Source organism: Notolepis coatsorum (assembly GCF_963971535.1).
Source record: "Notolepis coatsorum genome assembly, contig: SCAFFOLD_70, whole genome shotgun sequence".
In the NCBI taxonomy this organism is placed as follows: domain Eukaryota; kingdom Metazoa; phylum Chordata; class Actinopteri; order Aulopiformes; family Paralepididae; genus Notolepis; species Notolepis coatsorum.
In genome coordinates, this window is record NW_028174564.1 from 495,822 (window position 1) to 508,766 (window position 12,945).

The 12,945-nt window shown below is 44.6% G+C and overlaps 1 protein-coding gene across 5 annotated transcripts in view; it reads right to left on the bottom strand.

Annotated features, from left to right (window-relative positions):
- The window catches only part of pcgf1 (polycomb group ring finger 1), a 106,168-nt gene extending 105,933 nt beyond the window's left edge, over positions 1 to 235 (bottom strand). For all 5 annotated transcript variants that reach the window (XM_084338568.1, XM_084338567.1, XM_084338565.1 and 2 more), the window contains exon 1: positions 122 to 235. In XM_084338568.1, coding sequence (XP_084194694.1) covers positions 122 to 208 — 87 coding nt within the window. In that variant the 5' untranslated portion in view covers positions 209 to 235. The remainder of the gene's footprint in view (positions 1 to 121) is intronic.
- Between the last annotated feature and the right edge of the window lie 12,710 nt (positions 236 to 12,945).

Below are 12,945 nucleotides of genomic sequence, written 5' to 3' on the forward strand. Positions count from 1 at the left end.
CTCCTCCATCACATCACTCCTCCACGGCGTCCTCTCTCCCCGTTAAACTCTCCCGTTCCTCCCGCTCCTCCCGCTCTCACTGCACTCTGACCCCGGGGCCGCCTCACCGGCACTCACTCACCTCGTTTCTCAGCGGGTCCAGTTTATAGACGGACTGGAGCTGGTTTCGTAGCCGCATAGCTATAGCCATCGGACCCTGCTCCGCCATCTTTGGGAATTCTGCTGCTTACTTCCGGGTGGCGTCCGGAAATAGCGTCACGCTGCTGCAGCGAGTAGGAGGGGACAGTGACGCTGCATGTTGTAATGAGACACAGTGAGTAGGAGGGGACAGTGATGCTGTTGTAATGAGACAGTGAGTAGGAGGGGACAGTGACGCTGCATGTTGTAATGAGACACAGTGAGTAGGAGGGGACAGTGATGCTGCATGTTGTAATGAGACACAGTGAGTAGGAGGGGACAGTGACGCTGCATGTTGTAATGAGACACAGTGAGTAGGAGGGGACAGTGACGCTGCATGTTGTAATGAGACACAGTGAGTAGGAGGGGACAGTGATGCTGCATGTTGTAATGAGACACAGTGAGTAGGAGGGGACAGTGATGCTGCATGTTGTAATGAGACACAGTGAGTAGGAGGGGACAGTGATGCTGCATGTTGTAATGAGACACAGTGAGTAGGAGGGGACAGTGATGCTGCATGTTGTAATGAGACACAGTGAGTAGGAGGGGACAGTGATGCTGCATGTTGTAATGAGACACAGTGAGTAGGAGGGGACAGTGACGCTGCATGTTGTAATGAGACACAGTGAGTAGGAGGGGACAGTGATGCTGCATGTTGTAATGAGACACAGTGAGTAGGAGGGGACAGTGATGCTGCATGTTGTAATGAGACACAGTGAGTAGGAGGGGACAGTGATGCTGCATGTTGTAATGAGACACAGTGAGTAGGAGGGGACAGTGATGCTGCATGTTGTAATGAGACACAGTGAGTAGGAGGGGACAGTGACGCTGCATGTTGTAATGAGACACAGTGAGTAGGAGGGGACAGTGATGCTGCATGTTGTAATGAGACACAGTGAGTAGGAGGGGACAGTGATGCTGCATGTTGTAATGAGACACAGTGAGTAGGAGGGGACAGTGATGCTGCATGTTGTAATGAGACACAGTGAGTAGGAGGGGACAGTGATGCTGCATGTTGTAATGAGACACAGTGAGTAGGAGGGGACAGTGACGCTGCATGTTGTAATGAGACACAGTGAGTAGGAGGGGACAGTGACGCTGCATGTTGTAATGAGACACAGTGAGTAGGAGGGGACAGTGATGCTGCATGTTGTAATGAGACACAGTGAGTAGGAGGGGACAGTGACGCTGCATGTTGTAATGAGACACAGTGAGTAGGAGGGGACAGTGATGCTGCATGTTGTAATGAGACACAGTGAGTAGGAGGGGACAGTGACGCTGCATGTTGTAATGAGACACAGTGAGTAGGAGGGGACAGTGATGCTGCATGTTGTAATGAGACACAGTGAGTAGGAGGGGACAGTGATGCTGCATGTTGTAATGAGACACAGTGAGTAGGAGGGGACAGTGACGCTGCATGTTGTAATGAGACACAGTGAGTAGGAGGGGACAGTGATGCTGCATGTTGTAATGAGACACAGTGAGTAGGAGGGGACAGTGACGCTGCATGTTGTAATGAGACACAGTGAGTAGGAGGGGACAGTGACGCTGCATGTTGTAATGAGACACAGTGAGTAGGAGGGGACAGTGACGCTGCATGTTGTAATGAGACACAGTGAGTAGGAGGGGACAGTGACGCTGCATGTTGTAATGAGACACAGTGAGTAGGAGGGGACAGTGACGCTGCATGTTGTAATGAGACACAGTGAGTAGGAGGGGACAGTGATGCTGCATGTTGTAATGAGACACAGTGAGTAGGAGGGGACAGTGATGCTGCATGTTGTAATGAGACACAGTGAGTAGGAGGGGACAGTGATGCTGCATGTTGTAATGAGACACAGTGAGTAGGAGGGGACAGTGATGCTGCATGTTGTAATGAGACACAGTGAGTAGGAGGGGACAGTGATGCTGCATGTTGTAATGAGACACAGTGAGTAGGAGGGGACAGTGACGCTGCATGTTGTAATGAGACACAGTGAGTAGGAGGGGACAGTGATGCTGCATGTTGTAATGAGACACAGTGAGTAGGAGGGGACAGTGACGCTGCATGTTGTAATGAGACACAGTGAGTAGGAGGGGACAGTGATGCTGCATGTTGTAATGAGACACAGTGAGTAGGAGGGGACAGTGATGCTGCATGTTGTAATGAGACACAGTGAGTAGGAGGGGACAGTGACGCTGCATGTTGTAATGAGACACAGTGAGTAGGAGGGGACAGTGACGCTGCATGTTGTAATGAGACACAGTGAGTAGGAGGGGACAGTGACGCTGCATGTTGTAATGAGACACAGTGAGTAGGAGGGGACAGTGACGCTGCATGTTGTAATGAGACACAGTGAGTAGGAGGGGACAGTGACGCTGCATGTTGTAATGAGACACAGTGAGTAGGAGGGGACAGTGATGCTGCATGTTGTAATGAGACACAGTGAGTAGGAGGGGACAGTGACGCTGCATGTTGTAATGAGACACAGTGAGTAGGAGGGGACAGTGACGCTGCATGTTGTAATGAGACACAGTGAGTAGGAGGGGACAGTGATGCTGCATGTTGTAATGAGACACAGTGAGTAGGAGGGGACAGTGATGCTGCATGTTGTAATGAGACACAGTGAGTAGGAGGGGACAGTGATGCTGCATGTTGTAATGAGACACAGTGAGTAGGAGGGGACAGTGATGCTGCATGTTGTAATGAGACACAGTGAGTAGGAGGGGACAGTGATGCTGCATGTTGTAATGAGACACAGTGAGTAGGAGGGGACAGTGACGCTGCATGTTGTAATGAGACACAGTGAGTAGGAGGGGACAGTGACGCTGCATGTTGTAATGAGACACAGTGAGTAGGAGGGGACAGTGATGCTGCATGTTGTAATGAGACACAGTGAGTAGGAGGGGACAGTGATGCTGCATGTTGTAATGAGACACAGCGAGTAGGAGGGGACAGTGATGCTGCATGTTGTAATGAGACACAGCGAGTAGGAGGGGACAGTGATGCTGCATGTTGTAATGAGACACAGTGAGTAGGAGGGGACAGTGACGCTGCATGTTGTAATGAGACACAGTGAGTAGGAGGGGACAGTGACGCTGCATGTTGTAATGAGACACAGTGAGTAGGAGGGGACAGTGATGCTGCATGTTGTAATGAGACACAGTGAGTAGGAGGGGACAGTGACGCTGCATGTTGTAATGAGACACAGTGAGTAGGAGGGGACAGTGACGCTGCATGTTGTAATGAGACACAGTGAGTAGGAGGGGACAGTGATGCTGCATGTTGTAATGAGACACAGTGAGTAGGAGGGGACAGTGATGCTGCATGTTGTAATGAGACACAGTGAGTAGGAGGGGACAGTGATGCTGCATGTTGTAATGAGACACAGTGAGTAGGAGGGGACAGTGACGCTGCATGTTGTAATGAGACACAGTGAGTAGGAGGGGACAGTGATGCTGCATGTTGTAATGAGACACAGTGAGTAGGAGGGGACAGTGATGCTGCATGTTGTAATGAGACACAGTGAGTAGGAGGGGACAGTGATGCTGTTGTAATGAGACACAGTGAGTAGGAGGGGACAGTGATGCTGCATGTTGTAATGAGACACAGTGAGTAGGAGGGGACAGTGACGCTGCATGTTGTAATGAGACACAGTGAGTAGGAGGGGACAGTGATGCTGCATGTTGTAATGAGACACAGTGAGTAGGAGGGGACAGTGATGCTGCATGTTGTAATGAGACACAGTGAGTAGGAGGGGACAGTGATGCTGCATGTTGTAATGAGACACAGTGAGTAGGAGGGGACAGTGACGCTGCATGTTGTAATGAGACACAGTGAGTAGGAGGGGACAGTGATGCTGCATGTTGTAATGAGACACAGTGAGTAGGAGGGGACAGTGACGCTGCATGTTGTAATGAGACACAGTGAGTAGGAGGGGACAGTGATGCTGCATGTTGTAATGAGACACAGTGAGTAGGAGGGGACAGTGATGCTGCATGTTGTAATGAGACACAGTGAGTAGGAGGGGACAGTGATGCTGCATGTTGTAATGAGACACAGTGAGTAGGAGGGGACAGTGATGCTGCATGTTGTAATGAGACACAGTGAGTAGGAGGGGACAGTGACGCTGCATGTTGTAATGAGACACAGTGAGTAGGAGGGGACAGTGATGCTGCATGTTGTAATGAGACACAGTGAGTAGGAGGGGACAGTGATGCTGCATGTTGTAATGAGACACAGTGAGTAGGAGGGGACAGTGACGCTGCATGTTGTAATGAGACACAGTGAGTAGGAGGGGACAGTGATGCTGCATGTTGTAATGAGACACAGTGAGTAGGAGGGGACAGTGATGCTGCATGTTGTAATGAGACACAGTGAGTAGGAGGGGACAGTGATGCTGCATGTTGTAATGAGACACAGTGAGTAGGAGGGGACAGTGATGCTGCATGTTGTAATGAGACACAGTGAGTAGGAGGGGACAGTGATGCTGCATGTTGTAATGAGACACAGTGAGTAGGAGGGGACAGTGACGCTGCATGTTGTAATGAGACACAGTGAGTAGGAGGGGACAGTGATGCTGCATGTTGTAATGAGACACAGTGAGTAGGAGGGGACAGTGATGCTGCATGTTGTAATGAGACACAGTGAGTAGGAGGGGACAGTGACGCTGCATGTTGTAATGAGACACAGTGAGTAGGAGGGGACAGTGATGCTGCATGTTGTAATGAGACACAGTGAGTAGGAGGGGACAGTGATGCTGCATGTTGTAATGAGACACAGTGAGTAGGAGGGGACAGTGATGCTGCATGTTGTAATGAGACACAGTGAGTAGGAGGGGACAGTGATGCTGCATGTTGTAATGAGACACAGTGAGTAGGAGGGGACAGTGACGCTGCATGTTGTAATGAGACACAGTGAGTAGGAGGGGACAGTGATGCTGCATGTTGTAATGAGACACAGTGAGTAGGAGGGGACAGTGATGCTGCATGTTGTAATGAGACACAGTGAGTAGGAGGGGACAGTGATGCTGCATGTTGTAATGAGACACAGTGAGTAGGAGGGGACAGTGATGCTGCATGTTGTAATGAGACACAGTGAGTAGGAGGGGACAGTGACGCTGCATGTTGTAATGAGACACAGTGAGTAGGAGGGGACAGTGATGCTGCATGTTGTAATGAGACACAGTGAGTAGGAGGGGACAGTGATGCTGCATGTTGGAGCCCCAGACTGATACATAATAGGCCACGAATCTCCTTTTGATGATATGTTATTATCCCACATGAGAAGATATAGGTTAGATATGATTTAGTGTAGAATTCCATGGCGTCTACACTTTAGGCAGCAAGATAACAGAGAAGAGAGTGACACATATCATCACAATATTGACTCCTACAGTATATATTCTCTATTTCTCTCATTGTTCTAACTTCTTGTCAATAGAAAATGTGTGAGATTAAAAGATTCCCCCTGGAACTCGGATTGAAAACCACTGCTTTAAAGGGTCATTTCAGAATTATGGACCCCTCTTATACCAATAATGCAGTCAGTGCACAGTCCAAGCTGTTAGTCTGTGGCAGGTCTATACCGCAAAACCAATGCAAAGTCAAAACGAGACCATGCTCCAGTTTACAGGCTGAAACCTGCTCCACAGAGCACCCAAAGTAACACTGAAACCTGCTCCTCAGAGCACCCAAAGTAACACTGAAACCTGCTCCTCAGAGCACCCAAAGTAACACTGAAACCTGCTCCTCAGAGCACCCAAAGTAACACTGAAACCTGCTCCACAGAGCACCCAAAGTAACACTGAAACCTGCTCCTCAGAGCACCCAAAGTAACACTGAAACCTGCTCCTCAGAGCACCCAAAGTAACACTGAAACCTGCTCCTCAGAGCACCCAAAGTAACACTGAAACCTGCTCCTCAGAGCACCCAAAGTAACACTGAAACCTGCTCCTCAGAGCACCCAAAGTAACACTGAAACCTGCTCCTCAGAGCACCCAAAGTAACACTGAAACCTGCTCCTCAGAGCACCCAAAGTAACACTGAAACCTGCTCCACAGAGCACCCAAAGTAACACTGAAACCTGCTCCTCAGAGCACCCAAAGTAACACTGAAACCTGCTCCTCAGAGCACCCAAAGTAACACTGAAACCTGCTCCTCAGAGCACCCAAAGTAACACTGAAACCTGCTCCTCAGAGCACCCAAAGTAACACTGAAACCTGCTCCTCAGAGCACCCAAAGTAACACTGAAACCTGCTCCTCAGAGCACCCAAAGTAACACTGAAACCTGCTCCACAGAGCACCCAAAGTAACACTGAAACCTGCTCCACAGAGCACCCAAAGTAACACTGAAACCTGCTCCACAGAGCACCCAAAGTAACACTGAAACCTGCTCCTCAGAGCACCCAAAGTAACACTGAAACCTGCTCCACAGAGCACCCAAAGTAACACTGAAACCTGCTCCTCAGAGCACCCAAAGTAACACTGAAACCTGCTCCACAGAGCACCCAAAGTAACACTGAAACCTGCTCCTCAGAGCACCCAAAGTAACACTGAAACCTGCTCCACAGAGCATCCAAAGTAATAAATGTGGCCCCATTGACTGGAGCGTGGCCCCATTGACTGCATTAGTTTTGAGGCCAGCAGCCAGAGCTGTATCTGGTATGAAGAACAGCAGGACTGTATCTGGTATGAAGAACAGCAGGACTGTGTCTGGTATGAAGAACAGCAGGACTGTATCTGGTATGAAGAACAGCAGGACTGTGTCTGGTATGAAGAACAGCAGGACTGTATCTGGTATGAAGAACAGCAGGACTGTATCTGGTATGAAGAACAGCAGGACTGTATCTGGTATGAAGAACAGCAGGACTGTATCTGGTATGAAGAACAGCAGGACTGTGTCTGGTATGAAGAACAGCAGGACTGTGTCTGGTATGAAGAACAGCAGGACTGTGTCTGGTATGAAGAACAGCAGGACTGTGTCTGGTATGAAGAACAGCAGGACTGTATCTGGTATGAAGAACAGCAGGACTGTGTCTGGTATGAAGAACAGCAGGACTGTGTCTGGTATGAAGAACAGCAGGACTGTGTCTGGTATGAAGAACAGCAGGACTGTATCTGGTATGAAGAACAGCAGAGCTGTGTCTGGTATGAAGAACAGCAGGACTGTATCTGGTATGAAGAACAGCAGGACTGTGTCTGGTATGAAGAACAGCAGGACTGTATCTGGTATGAAGAACAGCAGGACTGTGTCTGGTATGAAGAACAGCAGGACTGTGTCTGGTATGAAGAACAGCAGGACTGTATCTGGTATGAAGAACAGCAGGACTGTATCTGGTATGAAGAACAGCAGGACTGTGTCTGGTATGAAGAACAGCAGGACTGTATCTGGTATGAAGAACAGCAGGACTGTGTCTGGTATGAAGAACAGCAGGACTGTATCTGGTATGAAGAACAGCAGGACTGTGTCTGGTATGAAGAACAGCAGGACTGTGTCTGGTATGAAGAACAGCAGGACTGTGTCTGGTATGAAGAACAGCAGGACTGTATCTGGTATGAAGAACAGCAGGACTGTGTCTGGTATGAAGAACAGCAGGACTGTACTGAGAAAGGACTCCACTGATTGACATTTGACAACATCACTAGTCAGTAGGAAATATGGCTAAAACTCTGAACTGACCCCTTTTTAACCGCTAATTACTTGGTTGCGGAAGCACAAGTCACACCAATCCAAACCTTTAGTTTATATGTTATAACATTAGGTTCTATTGACTGTACTGTCCTCGACCAAACGCATAATTAATTAATAAACAAGGTGTTGGGATAATTCCCCATGCACTGTCTCGTCTGATATGTTGTGTGGACAAATGTTCAACCTTGGCTGAGTAGGCCTACATTAATTACATGTACATTTACAATTCTCTATTTAATGCATTTAATCAGCTCCACACCCTATAGCTACATTGTTTTATGTCTTACAACAAGTTCTATATTCAACTGTGGGATTTGGAGTTGAGTCCTGCTCTGCTTATTGCTTGTCACTAGAGGGCAGTGCAGGCACACTATTCACAGCCATGGTCTCTGTGTCGGCAGGCCAGACCAGTTATTACTGTCCACTGTAACAATAAAACATGTCACTACTGGAATAGTATTATATTTAACATCTGTTGTGATGAAGATGGATGCTTGGTGCTGTTCACATGTTACCTGATAGAAGAGTAACATGTTACCCTGATAGAATAGTAACATGTTACCCTGATAGAATAGTAACATGTTACCCTGATAGAATAGTAACATGTTACCTGATAGAAGAGTAACATGTTACCTTGATAGAATAGTAACATGTTACCTGATAGAATAGTAACATGTTACCCTGATAGAATAGTAACATGTTACCCTGATAGCTGATAGAATAGTAACATGTTACCTTGATAGCTGATAGAATAGTAACATGTTACCCTGATAGAATAGTAACATGTTACCTTGATAGAATAGTAACATGTTACCCTGATAGCTGATAGAATAGTAACATGTTACCCTGATAGCTGATAGAATAGTAACATGTTACCCTGATAGAATAGTAACATGTTACCTTGATAGAATAGTAATATGTTACCCTGATAGAATAGTAACATGTTACCCTGATAGAATAGTAACATGTTACCCTGATAGCTGATAGAATAGTAACATGTTACCCTGATAGCTGATAGAATAGTAACATGTTACCCTGAGAGCTGATAGAATAGTAACATGTTACCCTGATAGCTGATAGAATAGTAAAATGTTACCCTGATAGCTGATAGAATAGTAACATGTTACCCTGATAGCTGATAGAATAGTAACATGTTACCCTGATAGCTGATAGAATAGTAACATGTTACCCTGATAGCTGATAGAATAGTAACATGTTACCCTGATAGCTGATAGAATAGTAACATGTTACCCTGATAGCTGATAGAATAGTAACATGTTACCCTGATAGCTGATAGAATAGTAACATGTTACCCTGATAGCTGATAGAATAGTAACATGTTACCCTGATAGCTGATAGAATAGTAACATGTTACCCTGATAGCCTACTCTGGTAAAAGCAAAAGCCAGTAACACTATTTGATATTCAATGCACTTTAATCATCTAAATGAAAAGTAGTTTGCGCATGACACCGTGAATATATGAATATATAGTGGGGAATTATTTATCCTCAATGTATTGATTACTATGTTGTTATAGAAACTGACAGACTTGAACTTTTAAAGTGTATACTTTTCATGTATCATAAGATAAAGATCCCTATATGATTATTATATGATTTGTATGAGATATCTTGCCATACAGTATTGTGCAAAGCTCACTGGCCACAGTTGTCACATGTTGTTTGCAACCAGGATGTCTGGAATTAAATACTATGAATATTGGCAACTCTCATGTACAGTACTGGTAGCCTCTCATGTACAGTACTGGTAGCCTCTCATGTACAGTACTAGTAGTCTCTCATGTACAGTACTAGTAGTCTCTCATGTACAGTACTAGTAGAGTCATGTACAGTACTAGTAGAGTCATGTACAGTACTAGTAGAGTAATGTACAGTACTAGTAGAGTCATGTACAGTACTAGTAGCCTCTCATGTACAGTACTAGTAGAGTCATGTACAGTACTAGTAGTCTCTCATGTACAGTACTAGTAGAGTCATGTACAGTACTAGTAGAGTCATGTACAGTACTAGTAGAGTCATGTACAGTACTAGTAGAGTCATGTACAGTACTAGTAGCCTCTCATGTACAGTACTAGTAGCCTCTCATGTACAGTACTAGTAGAGTCATGTACAGTACTAGTAGTCTCTCATGTACAGTACTAGTAGAGTCATGTACAGTACTAGTAGAGTCATGTACAGTACTAGTAGAGTCATGTACAGTACTAGTAGCCTCTCATGTACAGTACTAGTAGAGTCATGTACAGTACTAGTAGAGTCATGTACAGTACTAGTAGCCTCTCATGTACAGTACTAGTAGAGTCATGTACAGTACTAGTAGAGTCATGTACAGTACTAGTAGAGTCATGTACAGTACTAGTAGCCTCTCATGTACAGTACTAGTAGAGTCATGTACAGTACTAGTAGTATCTCATGTACAGTACTAGTAGAGTCATGTACAGTACTAGTAGTATCTCATGTACAGTACTAGTAGAGTCATGTACATTACTAGTAGAGTCATGTACAGTACTAGTAGAGTCATGTACAGTACTAGTAGTATCTCATGTACAGTACTAGTAGAGTCATGTACAGTACTAGTAGAGTCATGTACAGTACTAGTAGAGTCATGTACAGTACTAGTAGAGTCATGTACAGTACTAGTAGAGTCATGTACAGTACTAGTATAGGCATGTACAGTACTAGTAGAGTCATGTACAGTACTAGTAGAGTCATGTACAGTACTAGTAGCCTCTCATGTACAGTACTAGTAGAGTCATGTACAGTACTAGTAGCCTCTCATGTACAGTACTAGTAGCCTCTCATGTACAGTACTAGTAGAGTCATGTACAGTACTAGTAGAGTCATGTACAGTACTAGTAGAGTCATGTACAGTACTAGTAGAGTCATGTACAGTACTAGTAGAGTCATGTACAGTACTAGTAGTATCTCATGTACAGTACTAGTAGAGTCATGTACAGTACTAGTAGAGTCATGTACAGTACTAGTAGAGTCATGTACAGTACTAGTAGAGTCATGTACAGTACTAGTAGAGTCATGTACAGTACTAGTAGAGTCATGTACAGTACTAGTAGCCCATCATGTACAGTACTAGTAGTCTCTCATGTACAGTACTAGTAGAGTCATGTACAGTACTAGTAGAGTCATGTACAGTACTAGTAGTATCTCATGTACAGTACTAGTAGAGTCATGTACAGTACTAGTAGTATCTCATGTACAGTACTAGTAGAGTCATGTACAGTACTAGTAGTATCTCATGTACAGTACTAGTAGAGTCATGTACAGTACTAGTAGTATCTCATGTACAGTACTAGTAGAGTCATGTACAGTACTAGTAGTATCTCATGTACAGTACTAGTAGAGTCATGTACAGTACTAGTAGTCTCTCATGTACAGTACTAGTAGTATCTCATGTACAGTACTAGTAGCCTCTCATGTACAGTACTAGTAGCCTCTCATGTACAGTACTAGTAGAGTCATGTACAGTACTAGTAGAGTCATGTACAGTACTAGTAGTCTCTCATGTACAGTACTAGTAGAGTCATGTACAGTACTAGTATAGTCATGTACAGTACTAGTAGAGTCATGTACAGTACTAGTAGTATCTCATGTACAGTACTAGTAGAGTCATGTACAGTACTAGTAGTATCTCATGTACAGTACTAGTAGAGTCATGTACAGTACTAGTAGAGTCATGTACAGTACTAGTAGCCTCTCATGTACAGTACTAGTAGCCTCTCATGTACAGTACTAGTAGAGTCATGTACAGTACTAGTAGTCTCTCATGTACAGTACTAGTAGAGTCATGTACAGTACTAGTAGAGTCATGTACAGTACTAGTAGTATCTCATGTACAGTACTAGTAGAGTCATGTACAGTACTAGTAGTATCTCATGTACAGTACTAGTAGAGTCATGTACAGTACTAGTAGAGTCATGTACAGTACTAGTAGCCTCTCATGTACAGTACTAGTAGCCTCTCATGTACAGTACTAGTAGAGTCATGTACAGTACTAGTAGTCTCTCATGTACAGTACTAGTAGAGTCATGTACAGTACTAGTAGAGTCATGTACAGTACTAGTAGTATCTCATGTACAGTACTAGTAGAGTCATGTACAGTACTAGTAGAGTCATGTACAGTACTAGTAGAGTCATGTACAGTACTAGTAGAGTCATGTACAGTACTAGTAGAGTCATGTACAGTACTAGTAGAGTCATGTACAGTACTAGTAGCCTCTCATGTACAGTACTAGTAGAGTCATGTACAGTACTAGTAGCCTCTCATGTACAGTACTAGTAGAGTCATGTACAGTACTAGTAGAGTCATGTACAGTACTAGTAGAGTCATGTACAGTACTAGTAGAGTCATGTACAGTACTAGTAGTATCTCATGTACAGTACTAGTAGAGTCATGTACAGTACTAGTAGTATCGCATGTACAGTACTAGTAGAGTCATGTACAGTACTAGTAGTATCTCATGTACAGTACTAGTAGAGTCATGTACAGTACTAGTAGAGTCATGTACAGTACTAGTAGAGTCATGTACAGTACTAGTAGTCGCTCATGTACAGTACTAGTAGAGTCATGTACAGTACTAGTAGAGTCATGTACAGTACTAGTAGTATCTCATGTACAGTACTAGTAGAGTCATGTACAGTACTAGTAGCCTCTCATGTACAGTACTAGTAGAGTCATGTACAGTACTAGTAGTATCTCATGTACAGTACTAGTAGTATCTCATGTACAGTACTAGTAGAGTCATGTACAGTACTAGTAGAGTCATGTACAGTACTAGTAGAGTCATGTACAGTACTAGTAGCCTCTCATGTACAGTACTAGTAGAGTCATGTACAGTACTAGTAGAGTCGTGTACAGTACTAGTAGCCTCTCATGTACAGTACTAGTAGAGTCATGTACAGTACTAGTAGAGTCATGTACAGTACTAGTAGCCTCTCATGTACAGTACTAGTAGAGACATGTACAGTACTAGTAGAGTCATGTACAGTACTAGTAGTATCTCATGTACAGTACTAGTAGAGTCATGTACAGTACTAGTAGCCTCTCATGTACAGTACTAGT